Source organism: Dipodomys merriami, unplaced genomic scaffold, assembly GCF_024711535.1.
Source record: "Dipodomys merriami isolate MVZ:Mamm:240054 unplaced genomic scaffold, mDipMer1.0.p SCAF_24, whole genome shotgun sequence".
NCBI lineage: Eukaryota > Metazoa > Chordata > Mammalia > Rodentia > Heteromyidae > Dipodomys > Dipodomys merriami.
Window position 1 is genome coordinate 25,647,408 of NW_027203826.1, and position 20,322 is coordinate 25,667,729.

At 40.4% G+C, this 20,322-nt stretch overlaps 1 protein-coding gene and 1 long non-coding RNA gene across 4 annotated transcripts in view; one reads left to right on the top strand and one right to left on the bottom strand.

The window, feature by feature from the left end:
* Positions 1-11,722, bottom strand: part of Ccdc192 (coiled-coil domain containing 192) — a 160,099-nt gene extending 148,377 nt beyond the window's left edge. Inside the window, exons 1-2 of one of the 3 annotated variants that reach the window (XM_070034130.1) lie at positions 11,399-11,722; positions 7,728-7,785 (exon numbers count right to left, since the gene is read on the bottom strand). In XM_070034130.1, coding sequence (XP_069890231.1) covers positions 7,728-7,785; positions 11,399-11,517 — 177 coding nt within the window. In that variant the 5' untranslated portion in view covers positions 11,518-11,722. The remainder of the gene's footprint in view (positions 1-7,727; positions 7,786-11,398) is intronic. The other 2 variants (XM_070034129.1, XM_070034128.1) reach the window with 2 other exon arrangements.
* LOC138835663 (uncharacterized) lies at positions 11,583-15,039 on the top strand. Its single transcript, XR_011374690.1, has 3 exons — positions 11,583-12,110; positions 14,210-14,297; positions 14,944-15,039. It is a non-coding gene; the product is annotated as an uncharacterized lncRNA (long non-coding RNA).
* Positions 15,040-20,322: the final 5,283 nt, after the last annotated feature.

Below are 20,322 nucleotides of genomic sequence, written 5' to 3' on the forward strand. Positions count from 1 at the left end.
GCTGCTGCTTGAACTCAGTGCCTGTCCCTCAGCTCTTTCATTTAAGGCTGGCACTCTACCACCTTAGCCGCAGCTCTACTTCCAGCTTTTTGCTGGTTAATATGAGATAAGGGTCTCATAGGTTTTGCTGTAGGGTCTGGCAACGATTGTCTGGCAATGATCCTCAAATCATGGCTACCAGTACCTCTGGAGCATCTTTGGTAGTCAAGTTGTAGGCAGGAGAATTAGGCTCTGCCAATCAGCCACATCGGCATACCAAACTCTACTATGGGTGAGAACGATAAGAAAAAGATAGCAGGTAGGATGGAATCTGGCACAGGGTCATCCTGGTTTTAGAGGCTGAATATAGAGGTGTAGGAGGAACTCACGCTCCGGGAACAGGACAGGGTTGTAGGTTTTCTGCTCAGTGCAGGGAATGTGTGCTCATCACCAGACTCCTGACAACCAGTCTCTCCAACTCTCAAGAAGCTCGGCAGCACCTTCCATTCTCTAACCCTCCACTTCGTCCTTCACACCAGCAAGGACTACTTCTGTTGATGTCAAGCGTGAGTCTGATTGATGTGGAGTGAAGGGAGTGATGAGCACTTCTGGCTTGTGTGACTTTGAATAGGTAAGCTGATTATTTGGGCCTCCATTTCCCCATTGGTAAGAAGGAAGAAAATAACTTCCAGACTGCTGTGGTGGCAACATGTAATCATGCAGGACAATGCCTACTTAGCATAGATAGTGCGTGATCAACAGTAATAACATTGTAGGTAATAATCATAATCATTGTCCACTTAATCTGTAGATTCTATGCTTCTGTGGTGTAGCTTTGGGGAGCTCACAGCTTCAGAGACCCTGGAAGTTGATTACAAGGACCAGGAACTCTTAAAAAGTAGTCATCATGATATTATGCAATTATACCTTGCCTGGTTATTCTTTACTACTGCAACAAAGATGAAAGGGAATTTTTGGTCATCGTCTTACTAAAGAAATTCTCCACAGGTGCTGGGAAGGTGGCTCAGTGGTAGAGCGCTTGCCTTGCATGCATGAGGCCCTGGGTTCAATTCCTCAGCATCACATAAGCAGAAAAAGCTGGAAGTGATGCTGTGGCTCAAGTGGTAAAGCGCTAGCCTTGAGCTAAAGAGCTAAGGGACAGCACCCAGGCCCAGTATTCAGGCCCAGACCACCACCACCAACAACAAAAAAGAAACTCTCCACAGAGGAGAGTGAATACAAGCAGGAGATGGGTGGACTAGAGCCTTAGGAAAAGGTTCTCATAAGAATTTTTTTGGCAGAGAAAAGTTATCATTTGAGATGGAAGCTATAGGAATGGGAAGATAGATTTGCTTGTTTCTCAAATTTTCGCCAGATGCCTTTCAAGCATTGTGTTTTATGCCACCTGTGTTCATTAGAACCAACTATAAGTTTGCTTCTTTATTGAGCAATTACATTTGTAAAAATTGATATTTCATTACTTTTATTCTCTGTGACAGGGAAAAGCCAGATTACATATATGTGCTTGCAAAGACAGAATGAAATTAATTCTGTTTTGCCATTATCTTCTCTGTCCATTGGCATCTTCATAAATCGAAGATACATTGTAGAATCTTAGGGAAGTAACTTCCTCAAATGGAAGCTTGTTTTGCTATTGTAGCTATTCTAGGAATTATTTTGAGTTATTATTAATCCACCATTACTTAAAAATTAAACACCAAAATAATTCAAAAAGAAAATGGTGGTTAGGCAGCAGTGGCTCACACCTGTAATCCTAGCTACGAAAGAAGCCAAATTCTGAGAATTGTGGTTTGAAGTCAGTCCTGGCAGGAAAGTCTGTGAGATTCTTATTTACATTTCAGTACCAGAAAGTCAAGTCAAAATAAAATTTTTTTTTAAAGTACTTGCATTCTGGGTAACTTTTAAAGATATAGCCAAGAGAATTTGTTTACAGGTTGGATATAGGGTGTGAGAGAGAGGACACAAGAAAACAAATGAAGCTGTGGTAAAGCACCAGCCTTGAGCTAAAAAGCTGAAGGACAGCATCAGGACCTAAGTTCAAGCCCCAGTAGCAAAGCCTGAAAGGACAAACAGCAATGAAATAATCACCTTTCAGCTTTAGTTCCTTACTGTACCCAAAAGTATCTGGGCATTTAAAAAAGATGATGGGTAACACAATATGTACATGTATGGAAATGCCATAATGAAAGCCCCTCATATTAGAAGAATATGCTAAATCAAAAACAAAACAACAAAAAGAGGATGTAAAATGGAAGCCATCTGTTTTAAATTTTTATTGTAAAGGTGATGTTACATAAGTAAGATAATGAGTACATTTCTTTCTGATCAGTGTTACCTTCTCCTTCATTTTCTCCCACTCCCCACCAACTCCCCTCACCCCCAAGTTGTAAAGTTCATTTCCAACATAGTGTCTAGTGAGTATCACTGTTGTATTACTTCACTCTTTGACCCACCATTTCTGTGATTCCCCTTTCCTTCTCCAAATCGATAAACTTATACATAAGACAAAGGGTACAAAATTCAAAAACAGTGACAGCAGGGAATAAACCAAAGGGAAAAAAAGAAAAAAAGAAAAAGAAATAACTGAAAACAGTGTATTAAAAAAAAAAACTTTGTTTCCATTTCTTGGAGTCCATTTTGATAAGCATCATTTTATACAGTATATCACTATTGAACCATTGAGATCCTCTCCTAAGAATATCTTCCTTGGTTCTCAGTGTGTGAATGATTAGAGTGCTGTTTAATTAATCATGTTCATGTGTAATTATTTGTCTTTTACTATCCATTGAATTAAGTTGTAAATTTATACACATATTCTAGTATTACAAATAAGGGAAACCCCATAGCCTATGTTTCTTTGGGTCTGGCTTATTTGGCTTAGTGTAATTTTTTCCAAGTCTTTCCATTTTCTTAGGAATGTGGCAATGCCGTTCTTTTGGATGGAAGCATAGAATTCCATTGTGTGCATATACCGTATTTTCTTGATCTATTCATCCGCTGAGGGGCATCTGGGTTGATTCCATATCTTGGCTATGGTAAATAATGCTGCCATGAGCATAGTTGTGCTGGTGGCATTAATGTGGACTGGTTTGTGATCAATGGGGTAAATACCCAGGAGTGGAATTGATGGTCCTAGGAAGTTCTACATTAAGTCTTTTGAGGAACCTCCATACTGCTTTCCAGAGTGGTTGAACAAGTTTACATTCCCTCCGACAGTGTAGTGATGTTCCCTTCTGGCCACATCCCTGCCAGCATCTGTTATTGTCAGTTTACTTGATAATGGCCATTCTAACTGGGATGGGGTGAAATCTCAATGTTGTTATGATTTGCATTTCTTTTATGGTCAGAGATGTTGAGATGTTGAACACTTCTTCATGTCTGTATTGACTATTCTTATTTCTTCTTCAGAGAAGTCTCTAAGTCTTTAGCTCACTTATTACTGAGGTTGTTTCTTTGAGGATTTGCTTTGGGGGAATTTATTTATTTATTTATTTATTTATTTATTTATTTATTTATTTATTGTCGGTTGTGGGGCCTGAACTCTGGACCTGGGAGCTGTCCCTCAGCTCTTCAGCTCAAGACTAGTGTGCTACCACTTGAGCCACAGCACCAGTTCCAGTTTTCAGAGTGCTTTGTTGGAGATAAGAGTTTTACGGACTTTCCTGCCAGGGCTGGTGTTGAACGGGGATGCTCAGATCTCCACTGGTGTGCTGGGCTAAACCCATTTTTTTTTTTAAGACTGGTGTAGTACTGTTGTAACTTTCTTTCCATCCAATGAAGCTTCTAGACACACGATAAAGAGCTAGCTTTCTCAACCCTTGAAGTTGATTTGGACCACGTGATTTCTTGAGCCAGTAAAGCAGCGGGAGGAGAGAGGACATGGTGTTTGTGGGTGGGTCTCTGTGCACTACCTGCCCCCTCAGTCCTGTGGCTGGGGCGGCCCAGAGGCAAAGCTATACACCTAGAGGTGAAGCATGCACCCAGGCCCTGGAGGCCTTGTCTTAGCCCAGGATGGAGTCTATGGAGGGGAAATAAACCATTCAGATAAAATATTAAACCATTAGCCACTTGTACTATTTCTCCAAAGGGCTGTCCTCAGTCACAGTGGCCGTTTCTATTTAAAATTCCCATGTTTGTCTTGTCCTCTGCGCCAGCAACATGGCTGAATTTCCATTCACAAAACTGTCTTCCTTAGGTTAGGATCTATTTTGATTTCATGTTTATATTAGGTTAGGGTTTCAAGAAATAAGACAGGAAGAGAGACTTGGCTGCAGAGACGTATTGGAGACAGTATCTAGAAAAGGAGGGAAAGCAGGAAGGGAAGGGAAGGAAAAGGGGAAGGGGAGGGAGGGGGTCAGCACTTCCCAAGGACTACTGGGAGCAGGGCTACAGAACCGTACCCAGTCAGAGCCAGACCAAGTCCTGCAGCCTTCATTCATCCATCATTGCAAAACCTCAAATTATGAAATTTCTGCAAGGAAACTTGGGAGAAAATATCTGTGACCTGGGGCGAAGGTTTCTTATGTGAGATGCCAGAAACAGGAGCCATGAATGTACCAAATGGATAGTAGTAAGGTTTCATCACAATTAAAACTCCTGCTATTCTATAAACACTGCTACAAGAATAAAGAAACTGCAGACTTGAGAAAATACCTGCAAAAGGCATCAGAAAATTTACTTATATACGTGTGTGTGTGTGTGTGTGTGTGTGTGTGTGTGTGTGTGTGGAGGTGGGGTGTGTATGTGTGCCAGTACTGGAACTTAAACTCAGAGCCCAAGCATTCTCCCTTAGCTTTTCTTCCCAAGGCTGATGCGCTAACTGTTGAGCCCCAGATTCACTTCTGGCTTTTTTCTGGTATTTAATCAGGGATAAGAATCTCTCAGGTTTGTTTTCCCAGGTTAACTTTGAACCATTATCCTCAGATCTCAGCCTCCTGGGTTAGTAGGATTACAGACATGAGCATCTGTCTCAAAAGATAGTTTTTGAAAGAACTATCAATCCCAACTAATAAGAAACAAATAATATAAAGTAAATGTGTATAAGATATACGAATATCAAATAAGAGAAAGATGGCAAAAAAAGATTAAAAGAAAACAAAAGAGACACTTCCACATTTTTGTTACTTGAAGGAAATGCAAATCAAAATCACAAGGAGCTACAACTGTAAATATCAGAAAGGCTTTAAATAAAAAAGGTGGTTATATGTTCCCTGAAAACCTAATGACATCTTATATCAAGCAATAAAGGAAGAGCAGAATTTAAGGATCTGACACAATGCAAGTCATGGCTTACTTTGCCCAATTTATAAAATGTAAATTCTTTTAGATACTTAAAGGTCATTTTGTAAAGTTGACTTTCTTTATAGCATAATAAGAATCTGACCTTATAAGTCAAGAAAAAAAAACCTCTCAGAAAGTTCTTTTGTATCTTAGGCACTTAAATAATGATTCATCGGTAAAATTATCACCAAATAACAATTTGAAAGCAACCGTGGGCTATGAGGCTTCATAATAATTCTCATTTTTGCATAATATGTATTCTAGCACAAACAAGTTCATGTACAGTCTCACATTGGGGTGTACCACTTGGCATAACCAATGGAATTTGAGTTTACAATGCTCACTTGCTGGATTCTCAAGGATAGTTCAGACTAAGTAAGTCCCCATGTGATGTAAATTTGATTTCCTAAGCAGTTTAAAATGAGATCCCTTATGTGCTAGCTGTTTAGGAGATTTTATGGGGCAAAGTCAACAATTTAAGCAACATTTTAATTCTCCAACAGGCCCAAGAAAGTAAGGGTGAGATAAATGGGCACCATCTTAAATCTGAGAAGTGCATCTAATTCTTAACAGATTACCTGATAATGTTTTACATTAGTAGTGAATACATCCTCTGGTCACTCATGTCTAGAAGCTTGTTGAGCCACCCCAAATCTCTGTTTTCTCCACTACTAGGGTGGCAACAGTAATAATATAAGTGTCAATGTAATCATTTAATTCTGGATACCACCTTGTCCAACAGGGAGGGACACACCTAGCTCTCTGCCTGGAGCTTAGTCCATTTGTTGTATTTCAAATGATACTGATGGAGAGCCATTTGGATGTCTGAAATTTTGTCCCAGGGATGTTAAGAAGGCATGATTAACCAAGGGAGTCCAAAAGACAGAGAACAGCACTGTACAAGCCAATAGAGAATGAGGTTTCCAGTACAGTCTGACAAAGTTTGGGTGTGTTTAAATGTGCTCGGGTGGTCAAGACTGACTCCCTTTCCCTCTCCCTTCCAATCTTCTCTACTAGAAGTAGCATAATGATTTAAAGAGGCAACTGAAGACCTCCTCCACTTGGGTGCATCACTGGTCTCCAGCAGAATTGGTTCTGCTGCATAGTATCTGGAATTCACCACTTAGCCGGACTCTGCGGTTGAGGGAGAGACAGCACTCACTTGGATGAGTGATGACCTGGAGGTCTCTAATCCTAACTTCCTCCCAAAAGGTTGGATGTTTTGAATGTAGAGAGACTTGGGGGAGGGGGAGCAGAGTTGTTTCAGGCCCCAGGGTTCTAACCCTGTCATTGTAAATTAGAAAGAAAGGTTTGTGAACTCCAGGGAGCTAATTGAGAGCCCCAGGCAAAATGTTAAGCAAGGTAATTGGTACTTTGTCTTTTTCAAGTTAGAGACCTCTAGGATATAAGTGAATAGGCATCTTTAGAGGAAAGGGCAGCAAACAGATTGATGCTCTGAAACATCCCATTTCTCAGGCTCAAAGGTTCCTGTCACACAGAAAAACCATTTTTACATGCTATAGGGAAGGGTTACTCTTAGTTGGGGCAATGAATTTAAAAATCAAAAAAACAATAAAACCCACTGCATTAAATAAGCTTAAAATGTCCATGTATGGACACGGAACAAGGTTAAGTTGGGGGGGGGATGGGACTGGGCGGGATGGGAGGGAGAATGATGGGAGGGTGGCATGGATGAATAAAGCTTTGATCATCAACTGACGTGTTGAACTGAAACCCCTTGGCATCACTCTTTAATGATGTTTTTGAGAAAATTGGAAAAAAAAAGAAAACTAACATTCTCAGACTTATGTAAAAGTAGAGAACAAGTATGACAAACCTCCATGTGTCCCTGTCCCAGATTTAAGCCCTCTAAGTACGCCCCTAGGTTTAACCGAACACCAAGCGGGAGATCCCTGGAGGGGGAGTGCAGGGAGAGCAGGCTGGGGATTTCTGAGGCCAGGGAGTTGCAGACTTGACTATCAGACCCAGCTGTGTCTGCAGCTGGCTTGAAAAGCAACAACAACGACAAAAACCACAAAAACCATCTATTTCTAGAATAGACCCTGAGTTAAACGCAAGCCTAGCTAAACAAAATCAAGTGCTCTCCTGGGTTTCTATCACATCTGCACACGCGGATTTCCACACACACAAACAAATACTTAAGAGTAGCCCAGGTTACTTACACCATTGTAGGCCACAGAGAACCCGCCCCTCCACGCCCGTTTCTCCCCACCACCCATGCCACGTCTGAACTGATTTCCACCCCTCTGTAACTCAGCCTCGCATCTGGAACCAACATTGCATGTTTCGGCTTTAAGTATTTACAAGTAAGCTGTGCAAATGAACCTATATCAAGGCAAATCCTCCGTATTAATTCAATTAAAGGGCAGGCTCATTTTACTACTTTTCTTATTACACCAAGAAACCATCCAAAGTCTATTTCTTACCGACACTCTGGTGTTTGGCTGCATATCTGACTGTGAACTTGCAGAAGCGGACACCAGGCTGAAAGAAAGCAAAGGTTGAGAAGTCTCAGTTTTGTATTTCAAACAGACACACACACACACACACACACACACACACACACACACACACACACACACACACACACACACACACACACACACACAGATCCCTACACAGTAAGGTGGAAGATAACATTTTAAAGTATTTCCTCCAAATGTCAGTTTCTGGATATGTCAAAAAGAAATAAAAGTAATGGAATGTAAACTTTCCTTGCAGAAGATAAAAAAGACTTTAAAGTCTCTCTTGAGAATATCTGTCCTTAAAAAAAAAAAAACCCAAACACCAAAACCCTGCAAAATCTTTTTTTTTTTTTGGAACTTTTTTATTGTAAAAATGCTATACAGAGGGGTTACAGTTACATGAGCAAGGTAATGAGTACATTTCCCATTGAGTATTGGTGCCTCCTCCTTTGTTTTCCCCCTACCATCCCTTCCCTCCCACCTCCACAACTAACCCCCCCCACCAAAGTTGTAAAGTTCATTTTCAACATAGTGTTTTGTACATCTCATTGTCACAATGGGTCAACCTGTATCCTTATTTAAGCATTTTGTTTTTTCCCCTTCCCCTTCCCGAATTAGAGAAGTATATATATACAAGATGCAGGGCACCGACATCAAATACAGTGAAAACAGAGGTTATACCATGGGGGGGGGGCATACAAAGCAATAACAACAATAAAAAACCATATGGTACATTATAAATACATTAGAAACAATACAAAGGAAGAAAAAAGATATTTGTGTCCCTATCTTGGGGTTCACTTCTCTTATCATCTTATCTGGTCATATGTACATAGCTTTTGGCCTTTTCTGCTTGTCCTACACATGTACTAGTTATTGCAAATAAGGGAAACCATGGGACCTATGTTTCTGTAGGCCTGGCTTACTTCACTTAATATAATTTTGTCCAAGTCTTTCCACTTCCTAACAAATGGGGCGATGTCATTCTTTCTGATGGAAGCATAGAATTCTCTTATTTCAACTTAAAACAGAAGAAGGAGGGAAGCAGTCTCCAGGAAGCAGGAGAGTCAAAAGCAGATTGTGAACATCTATCTCTTGCAGTCCTTATGGTTTGTAACATTCACGATTGTTTGCCTGTACCTTTGCACTTGTCACTGGAACCTTCATGGAGAAGAGAGACCTTAGTACTGGGGCTTAAACTCAGAGCCTAAGCAATGTCCCTGAGCATTTTTGCAAAACAATTAAAGCTCTACCACTTGAGCCACAGCTTCACATCCAGCCTTTTGCTGGTTACTTGGAGATAAGAGTCTCATAAACTTTCCTGCCCAACTCTCAGGATCCTCAGATCTCCAACTCCTGAATAGCTAGGATTCTAGGCGTGAGCCATCAGCACCCAGCATACTTTATCTTTTGTTTACCAAATAATGTATCAAGCCAGAAAGAAATGTTCAGCTTGTTGTAATTATACCACTCTCAAATGCATGTTCAGATTGCCACAAATACACCACAGAAAGTATTCTTTGAAGCCAACCTCTTTTAATAAATTCCCAAACAAAATGATCACTTTAAAAAAGAAGGAGCTTTTGGCTGTCTGACAATAATATTGAAAGGTCATGAGTCATGGCCTCAACGTTACCATGGAAACTCAGCATACACAGAGAAGTCATGTTGTACGCTAATTAAGAAAGGCTTTGTAAAGCCTAGGAGCCTTGAGATTACACAAATTAGAATTAACAAATGCATTTGTGAACTCTGTTTTCCTTTCAATGTTTCGTTATTGCGGGATTCTTGGAGAAACTGGAAGAATATCTTCAAATTTCTACTGGAAAGTTGAAATAATAAGACATAGAAACTTTATAGTGGCTTTGTTTCTTTGTTTTACATAAATAACAACAAAAAGCCTTTCCTTTTGAACAAAATGTCTGAAATAGAACTTTTTGCTCTATGTTTTTTATGGTGGAATAGTCATCAATGAGTTATAATAAAATTAGTTATTTTAATAAAATTAGGCATCAGGGGGAGGGGAAGGTGAATAAGGATAGAGAAAGTTGAAGTCCTTCATATATGAAAATAAAACAATAAAGCCTGTTCAAATCATTTTAAGAAGGAGGAAGGACATTAAGGGAAAGTAACGGGAAACACTGCGTCTAAGAAATGTCACAAGGAACTTCCTGTATATAATAATGTATTTTAACTTAAAATATTTTTAACAGAAAATAGGTTAGGAAATATAACTATTCAGCACCCAATTCTTATGGTATAGCAGAGGGTTTCCTGGGAAAATGCTTCAAAAAGAAATTCCTATGACAATTGCACAGAGAGCGTAACGTTCTCCTTAGACAACTTAGTGGATGTGATCTGTGGAAAAGGTCTGTGGCCAGGGCATGGGAAGAAAAGGGAAAAGTAAAGAGAAGGCCAGGCCAAAGTCACTCTAGGCCAGTTTGTATTTGCTCCCACTGACAAAGCTGAGCTGAAGCCAGCTGAGGATCAACAAGGATAGAATGGCGCTCCTGTTCTGCTCAAGAGCCCTGCTCTCTGCCTGGAGGCTCCATCTAGCAGGACGACAGCCAAACACAAGCCATAGTCAGCAGTGAGCAACAGACTTCTGCTTTCCCCTCCCCTACTGATTGTACCCTAGATGATTCGTCTCAAGGTGTTCACTGAAGGGCATTTTTTTCCTTTGTTGGGTAACATTATGTTCCCCTCTCTAATTGGCTAGAACATCTTGACATGTCTGTAGGTGCTCTGTTAAGGGAAATGAAAAGAAAATGCTAAATTTCAATAAACAACCATTAAAACAACAAAACCTTTCTGTCTAGAACTGTCATTTGAAGGTCATGGGTTCCTTTGCACACAGAAACAACGGTTGATGTGAAATCTTAGGAGATACATGAATTTCTTGAACTTCTTGCATTGCCCACCAGCCATACAGTCACACAGGAGAACACCTGTTTTTCTATCTGAACAAAGTAGAACCACAGTAGCTGTGAACAGCCCACCAGAGAGGCTTCCCTCCAGGACACAGCTTCTTTACAGAAGAGGCAATGTGTCTCACATTCAAGCAAGAAGACTCTGAATGGAAGGGATTTCCACATTGAAAGGGAAATGACTTGTGCCCACAGGCAAATTTTCCAGTGATTGTTTACTGATTGTTGAGGTGAATTCTACACTTGTGTACTGATAGTCATTATTTGTTTTGGTTTGTAGTTTGGGAACTCAGGGACAATGAGTGACCCAGCACTCTGTGTGTGTGTGTGTGTGTGTGTGTGTGTGTGTGTCCTAGTGGGCCGGGGATGACATTTGAGTCCAGTGATTTGGGAAAATAGCTCCCTCCCCCTTCCTGCCCTTCTCACACTAGTGAAATGGTTAGGGTGAGTGAGTGTGTGATGTTGATGGACATTTTGTTATTTAACAAAACTGTTGGTTGAAAACTTGAGTGCTAGGCCTTGCTCTATGATCTGGAAAGCCAGCCCTGTCCCAAGGAAAAGGTCACTGTCCAGGAAAGGGAAAAAGTCTGTTTGATGTTTTTCCCCAGGCTTTGAAGGAGGGCTGCCTTTGAAGTACAGAGTGAAGGCTACTTCATCTAGACATTCCCATGAGTTCTTTTGAGTCAGGAAGAGCTGGGGACTCACCTGCTTCTCTCTGGTGTTTCTGAGTCTGGGGTTACACATTTCTTGCTATGACATGTTCCCATCTCAGGCCAGGCACACTGGGATTGCCCGTCAATGAGACACACACTAACGAAGCCCATTCCCTAGAGTTTTAGAATCACTGCTACTGCTCTGCTGTCCCTTGTTCCTAAGCAACCACAACGGACATGCCAAGGACAGTTAACTTCCCCAAGCAAAACCCTATTACAAAGCCACAAGAATCCCTCAAAACTTCTCTCAAAAATCAGATCCAGACAGAGGAAGAATCATCACATAGTCATCATTGCTGGGAAACCTGTTGGAAGTAGAAGACAAGCAATGGGCTGTGCTCAAACCAAAAGTCTGTTTATAACTAGATCCAATGCTGCAGATCAGACGTCATACTGCTGCGTGAGGAGCACACGGACTCGTGAATAGACAGACAGTGATCTCACACAGGCCCCTTGTGGTGGTTGGTTTCAGTGGGCCCACCCACTGAAGACAGAGACCTCCACCTGGCCATGTTCTGACTCCAACTATTTTCCTGACACAGGATTGCAGAGGCAACTTATCTCGTCCCTGGCTAGTTAGTGTCCCATTCGCTGTCATAGTTCTGCAGACACTGCTTTGTCTTCCCTGTTACTTGTACAAAGCCTCCAGCCATATTCTCCCAGCCAGTTTCTGTTCCTCTCCTTGGAGGCGTTTGTGAATTGAGGTAAGTCTGTTTCCTGCTGTGACAGTCCACAGATCAGAATCATTCCTGAGGCTTTGATCGCTGTCCTGTATTCATCCAACCTCGTCACACTGTCCAATCCAAAGTAAATCAGACTGGATGCCAGAAATGGTTCTCACCATAGAATTTATTGCTAGGATTAGAGCATATAGTGCAAATAACTACAGTAGTAGCAGGGGGTCAAATTGTTAAAACTTATCTATAAAACAAGGTGATTAGCATTTCTCTTTCAGTATAGTTCTAAGTCCCCCAGTGCCTGTACAAATCAACCTGAATAAAGTGAATTATCGAGCAGCTGGCGCTCAGAGTGGAAAATTCAACACTATCTTGGTAGATGTGGAAAAACAAAGACTGGGCTATGGGACTTGCATCTAATTAATAGATTATGGAGGATCAGGAAAATCATTCCATCTTTTTTATTTTATTTCTCTCTAGTCATGTCCAAATGGTTGTACAAAGGAGTTTCAGTTCAACATATCAGTTTATGAGTACTGTGCATCTCGATAGGTTTCCTATTTTTAAAAGAACTACTTGAATCACGTTTGTGATTTCAGCCAGATTTAATATTCTAATCTTTTTTCTTAGACAATGTGATTTTAAAAACCCACCGAAATGAATTGTACGTTAGTGCATTTTGGGAGAATGTGCAGATATCCTCAGGGTCAAAGGTTCCTAATATTTTATGGAAGAAAGGTCATGTTGATAATGGGTGCTGAAAGGAACTGTAGGCACTAATTATTTATAATGGTTATTAATCTTCTTGTATGTCTCACTGATCAAAAAGAGAGGCAAAGAGATATGGCCGATACAAAAACAGACCTTTAAAAGTCCTTGAAAAACAAAGGAACTTTTCCATTCTCTCTCTCTCTCTCTCTCTCTCTCTCTCTCTCTCTCTCTCTCTCTCTCTCTCTCTCTCTCTCTCTCTCTCTCTCTCTCTCTCTCTCTCAAAGGGAAGATCTGTGGAAAGGATTCTGGAAGGAAATATGAGATAATATAATTAAGTTAAAAATTATACAATGATCCAGCAATCCCACTTTTGGGCATTTACCCAAATGTTTACAAACAAGACCACACTAAAGCTACCAGCACAACTATGTTTATTGCAGCATTATTTACCATAGCTAAGATATGGAACCAACCCAGATGCCCCTCAGTAGATGAATGGATCAAGAAAATGTGGTATATATACACAATGGAATTCTATGCCTCCATCAGAAAGAATGACATTTCCCCATTTGTTAGGAAATGGAAAGGTTTGGAAAAAATTATATTAAGTGAAGTAAGCCAGGCCCAAAGAAGCATAGGTCCCATGGTTTCCCTTATTTGCAATATCTAGTATAGGTATGAGTCAAGCGGAAAAGGTCAGATAATGTGATGTTAGGAAAACGAACCCTTAAATATGTATTTTAATGTTTTCGTTTCTTTCATGCATGTGTTTCTAACTCATTTATAAGATTATTTCTTTGTTGCTTTGTATGTCCCTCCCCCACAGTGTAACCCCCTCTTTCACTATATTTGATGTCAGTATAACATGTGGAGGAGATGGGGACAAACAAGTCGTTTAAGGATTCAGGTGGACCTGTTGCAACAATGAGAAGTACAAAATGTCATGTCAAAACCAGCTTTACAATGTCGGTGTGGGGGGGGAGGGGGGTATGATTGGGTGGGGGGAGGGGGGAGGCTGGGAAGGGAGGTGAAGGGTAAACAAGGGAGGAGGCTGCAATGCTTGGTAAGAGGTGTATGCATTGTCCTGCCCATGTAGTTGTAGCCCCTCTGTACAGTATGTTCTCAAATAAAATTAAATTAAATTAAAAAAAAATTATACAAAGAATTTTATTTTTAAGGTTGAATTTTTAGAAAACTTTAAGCCCAAAGGAATAAAGAGATGTTATTTAAAAATAAAAACTCATAAAATACATGTAAACTATTGGCTCTGCTACTATTACCATTATTTTTAGCTAAAAAGCACTATAAGTTCTTAGCAGTTCATATATCTTACCTAGTACCTGTCTATCATATCTTACCTAGTACCTGTCTATCATATCTTACCTAGTATCTGTCAAATATTTATCTTTTCCTAGGATCAGAAGTCATGTATGTGCCAAGAAGAAGAGGCTTATTTTATACACTCCTCTTCTAATGCTTGTTGGGATGGGTCATCAAATTCCAGTGAGTATTAATAGGACCAGAAAGGAGGGTGGGAGGAAAATAAAACCTAGTAAGGAGGAAAGGCAAGACAGAACAGAGAGTAGATTTACACTGAAGGGGTGATGCTGAGGAGAAGGAAGAGAGCGGCCGTCTTTGAAAGAAGTCTTCACACTTACTTTTCTTATCTGCCCACTGGCTTTTGCTTATTTCTTCTTTTATTTTCTGAATATTTACGGATGGCCCACCGTACACTGGAACAAAATCAGTACTGAACGATCAGTCCTCATGGAGGTGATTATTATCATTCCAGCAATCATGGTTGCTCCATTGGCAATGGGAGGGGGCGGGTAATGAAGCAGCTCTTACACTCTCTAAGAGCTCTTCGAAGGCCCTAAGCAAGGAAAGAAAGAACTCAAAAGCAAGCAGGCCCGGTATACCAGGTGTACCTCTTGTAGAGGTACCATCATGTGGAGAAAAATGGCCACCTTCCCTAGAGTTGATCAGCAGGGTGACTGTGCTGGGCTGTGGTGAGAGATGGGCACAACAGGACAGATAATGGAGAAACCAAAGTAACGTTACATACCCAGGCCCTGATCACTTCACGAGTGTACCAGCTCTGACGCCTTCCATCCGAGGGCAAAGGCTTCCCTTCTGTTTCCCTTCACAGGTAGCTAGCTCACTGAACACGGTTGTTTTGCATGGTGGATCTAATCATCGCCAAACTTCCAGCCTGCTTTCGTGGAGCAGAATAGTTGTCTATGTGAACAGGGAAACTTTTCTGGAAGAATTTTCTACAATATTTCCTTGGGAAACAAAGATAAAATGCAAAGCTTTTAATTAATGAATGGGACTGTCAGCATTTCATTTAGGGTTTGTTGTAGGCAATGAATGAACACTTCTTCCTTATTGTTCTTTCTTGCCATGAGCTTTTGGGGATCCCTAGCAGGCTTATACTTCCCTGTGAGAAATGCCTCTCTCCTGTGGTATTTCGCTTTGGAGGGACAGTAAGTTCTAGTTGCTGTCCAACCTACTCCACATAAAGGGGAAACAGACCCTGTGTCAACACAGGACTGTAGGTCATCTGATCTCGACTATTCTGAAATTGGATCCTTGGAAACAGTTGCTGTTCTACACTTCTCTGTTTGATCAAGGCTACCCTGGATGCTCAGTACTTCTCCACATGCTAGTCTTACAGTGGTATAAATGAAGCAGCTGTGAGTAGTTTTATTCAAACACATATGGAGGGTCATTAGGGACAGGCTCAGGTGTGTAAGAAAATAGAACAACGTAATGAGACCATGGCCAGAAGTGCAAAGGATGGGAAGAAAGCAGGCCGGGACGCTTGCAGCCTGTGATTCATCCATTCTCAAACAATGACCTCATGTCTTCCAGTGACTCCTCTCAACAAATTTCTTCAAAAGCCTAGCTTCTTTTTTTCTATTCTTTCTTCAGTCTTCTTCAACCAACTATGCATACATGCCACTAAAACTGCCTTCATCTGAGTCACCGTCATCTTCTAGTTTACCCCCTCCCCACACAGCTCCTTCCTCACCCAGTGTTTCCCATGGCAAATCCTGCATTCTGCTCTCTGGAATGGTCCTGGTTTCTAAGCTATCCAAACTAATTAACTTTCAGTGAAGTCCATAAGCCCTAACATGCTAGCAACTCCTATTTTTATTTCTTTAATTCGATTTGGTTTTGAGTGCAACTACCAATCAGTAAAAGCCTAATTCTATGCGTTTACATTTTTCATATTATTTCCAACCCAGGCTGGCCTTGAACTCATGATCCTCTGATCTCAGCCTCCTGAATCATGGGATAACAAACATGCACTACCATGTCTAGCCTGGGGGTGGACCTTTACCCAGGAAACAGTCTTTGACTTACAGAACTTTATTCATTATTTCTCTTGCAGTCATTATTTTCCAGATGGTCACAACCACAGTAGTAGTGAGAACATATTTCTGTTTTTCTGTGACTGAATTACTCTTCCTTTATAGTTTTCACCAGAGAGTGAATTATGCATTCATTCATTATTTGTCATATGCCCATCATAATGCAAGATACTAGATAGCGATACGCGTGAGCCATCCAAGCACGGGTGGTTCCAAGATGTGTTTGTTCGACTGGTACATTGACTAATAAATTTCCCTTCTTTTTTTCTAATGCTCTGCTTCAATAGACTCTGTAGAAAATATGTCCTTTATTCCCTAATATGTCTCTAATAAATTTCTTAGAGATTCATTTGAAAGTTAAAATTTTCCAAACACTAGGTTTTTATTTCTTTAATAATTTTGTTGTTCTTTCAATAGAGAATCTAGTATCAAATCAGCAAAAAAAAAACAAAAAACAAAAAACTAGAAAACAGTAGGGAGTCCACAGAAGCTATTTCTCAGAGTGCTCTGCTAGAATGTTCTCATAGCTCACAGCCAAATGGTCAAAGATACTTTGATGGACTTTGAACTGCGGCGGATACTTTCATTTACAAGTAACTGAAAAGCCAACTCAGAGCCTTTAAGTCATAAAGGTAATTTGCTGATTCCTGTAGCTGAAGGCTCAGAAGTTAGAGGTGGTTCAAGGTTAATCAGCCTCTTCAGGACTTACTCAGGCCGGGGCCTTTCTCCTGGTGCTGAAGGTAATAATCACTAAAACCACCACTTGGAGAAATATTTCGTCTCTTTTATTCTTTTTTTTGCCAGTCCTGAGGCTTCATGAATGCAAGCACTCTACCACTAAGCCACGTTTCCAGCCCAAGAAATGTTTCTCTTAGAAGCTTGTTTCAGTAGCTCACACTATTTGCCTCAGAGACAAGAAATGGAAATGACTTTTAAAATAAGGTCATCTTAAACAATTTAAAAATATAGAGGAGCTGGGCACCAGTGGCTCACGCCTGTAATCCTAGCTACTTAGGAGGCTGAGATCTGAGGATCTAGGTTCAAAGCCAGCCAGGGCAGGAAAGTCTGTGAGACTTTTTTTTATTGTAGTATTATTTTACTTAAGTTACACTAGGTCCATAGATCAAACATGTCACATAGATCTCTGTTAACAAGTAGTAAGATTAGTCGTTAAAATTCAAGACAAAAAAATTGTTGGTAACTGGTAAATTCTAGCCTCCATTGACACTAGAACTTAACAAATCTTTTAAAACAAAAACTTTTTGTCTTCTTCAAGTACCAATGGAAACAAAGTTCTAATAAAAGAACTTTATACTTAGAAAATTATTGATAAGTTCATATATTGTATGAAGAATTTTTTGACAATTATGTTTCAAACTTTGGAACAAGATTGTTCTAGCATGGTATATTTTTCACATATTTAGTATGAAATTATGTAACTACTCATAATTTTGTACTTTGTTTTGTATATATGTGTATATATATGTATATATATTGAACACACAAATTTCCATCAGTCATTCCCTTCACTTATAATAAATATCCTGTGGTGTATTTATACCGGTGTTTTGGATCTCATAATTTATACAAGTCATGGTATTATATCTCCATGTAAAAACATTCAGTTGTACAACAGATGTGTTTTGTTAAACTTGTTAGCTTTCTGGAACTCTGTGAGACTCTTATCTCCAATAAAAACCACTAGAAAACCGGAAGTAGTGCTGTGGCTCAAGCAGTAGTGCTGGCCTTGAGCTGAAGAGCTGAGGGACAGTGCCCAGGCCCAGAGTTCAAGCCCCACAACTGACTATATATATATATATAGATATAGATATAGATACATACATATATATGTATGTATATATACATATATGTGTATGTATATATATACATACACACACACACACATATATATATATGAAAAACAATTTTGTAATTCCTTTTGAGGGGAAGGAATGAATCTTCAATCTATGTCAGAGAGGAAATTTTGTCTTGGAGAAGCTGAAGGTGTGACAGTTTTAAAAGAAGCAAAAGGTATTTCTTAACCAAATAAACTTGATAGAGGTCTTTTTGCCAGAGTTCTAATGTTAATTAGGAACATTCAGCCTACATCAGACTGGAGGGGAGGGGGGAATCTCAGCCTACACCTCATCTAGGAAACCAGCGCCTGTCCATTGAACATGGGGATTGCTGTTTTATTATTCTCTGAGAAGGTTTGTGAGATACTTCCTGCATCTGAAAGCAACTCAGGCAGTGTGAAGTTCTAGAAAGAGGGTAGACCAACCTACCTAACTTTCCATCTATCACACTCATTCCTTATCATTTATAGAGAATAGTTTTTGATTCACATTGGCAAAGCAAGTTGCATGAACAGCAAACTCTAGTATTGAGCGAAAATTATTGGCAAAGGAAAGTACATTACTCAAGAGAATGAAAAAGGAAAAGGCATGCTAACTTATTCTAACAACCATTATCCTTACTTTTTAATCACTATATAATATTGTGGGCTTTCATGTACACATTAGGATGAACATACAATAATGTTTGCAATCAAATTTTAAATTTTAGTTACTAAATAATCTTTGGTCAATGATGCCATAAGTATAAAGATTACACACTTAAAAATGTGAAGAAGTATCAGCTCCCAGGACATGCCTCCTCAGGAACCTATTGTGACGTTATAAACATGTCAGAAGCCCTAGTATAAGGATTTACTGTTTGTAATTTCTAGGATGAATGAGCCCAACCTTTCAGGAGCCCTCAATCTCTGCTACTAGAAACAGACAAGAAACAAATATTGAACAATAAACCTCCTTCCTCACGATAAGAGAAATATAGACAACAATAAGGCAATTTTGTCAAGGAAAACCCAGAGATATCATCTATCCCTTTAATCAAGAGACAGTTCAATAAAAATTTCTGGGTCTGCTTCAAGAACCAAATACATCTTCATGATAAAATGATTCCCCAAATAAGCTGTCGTGTTTGGCTTCTCTCTGGGGGCATATTGAATTTCCTGAATGATCCTGCTGGCTTGCTACATATGGCAGATGAATCAGGTCAGCCATGACACTCTTTGTTACTACCAACATGGGAAGGGCTTTCATTTGTGTCTTGATAACATTAAAACCAACAGCAAACATAAATTTCACATTGAGGTATTACAGATAATGGAGCTTTCAAAATCCCATAGCTTAAGGAAAGGAAGGAAGGAAGGAAGGAAGGAAAGAAGGAAGGAAGGAAGGAAGGAAGGAAGGAAGGAAGGAAGGAAGGAAGGGAGGAAGGAAGGAAGGGAGGGAGGGAGGAAGGGAGGGAGGGAGGAAGGGAGGGAGGGAGGAAGGGAGGGAGGGAGGGAGGAAGGGAGGGAGGGAGGGAGGGAGGGAGGAAGGAAGGTGTTAGGTTTTTAAAAAGAGGTAACCGAGTAAGAACAGCAGCACTACGTGGTATTCAGGTAAGGGGTAGGTTTATTCAGTAGACCTGCTGGGACCAGGCAAGGTTGGCATTCCACGTGGCTGGGAAAGGCCAGAGTGGAGAAGTGGTGTGGACGTAGATGTGAAGGCAGCAATGGTATCGATGCGCTGTTTCCACCGCAGACAGACTGGTTCGCAAAAGGCCGTCAGAACTGTGGGTATTCCTCAGAGCAAAAAGGGAAAAACAAACAAAAAAAGAAAAAAGAGGGAAAAAACAGACAGAAATCCCAGCTATCCTGACTTTAAGCCCTTTATCTGAGTCACGGCACCATTTATGTTAGGTTTTTAAAAGAGATAGCCCAGTAAGAACAGCAGCACTCACGTGGTATTCAGGTAAGGGGTAGGTTTATTCAGAAGACCTGCTGAGACCAGGCAAGGTTGGCACTCCACTCCGCTGGCAAAAGAGACCATCTGGCCCCGGGTTAGGCCTTATATAGGGTAGGGGCGGGGAAGGGTGTGTCCAGGTAAAGGGAAGTGGGATCAGGTGGGAGAAAGGTGTGGCCACATCAGATTAAGATGAGACCTCAGCAGATGCGGATGTGACCTCTTCCAGGTGTCCCAATTGCCTAAGTAATGCAGGTACTGGGCGAGGTCTGTTCGCCGTCCAGGAATGGACCTTACAGAAGGAAGGAAGGAAGGAAAAAAGGAAATAGAGGAAGGAAAAAAGAAATAAAAAAGAAGCAA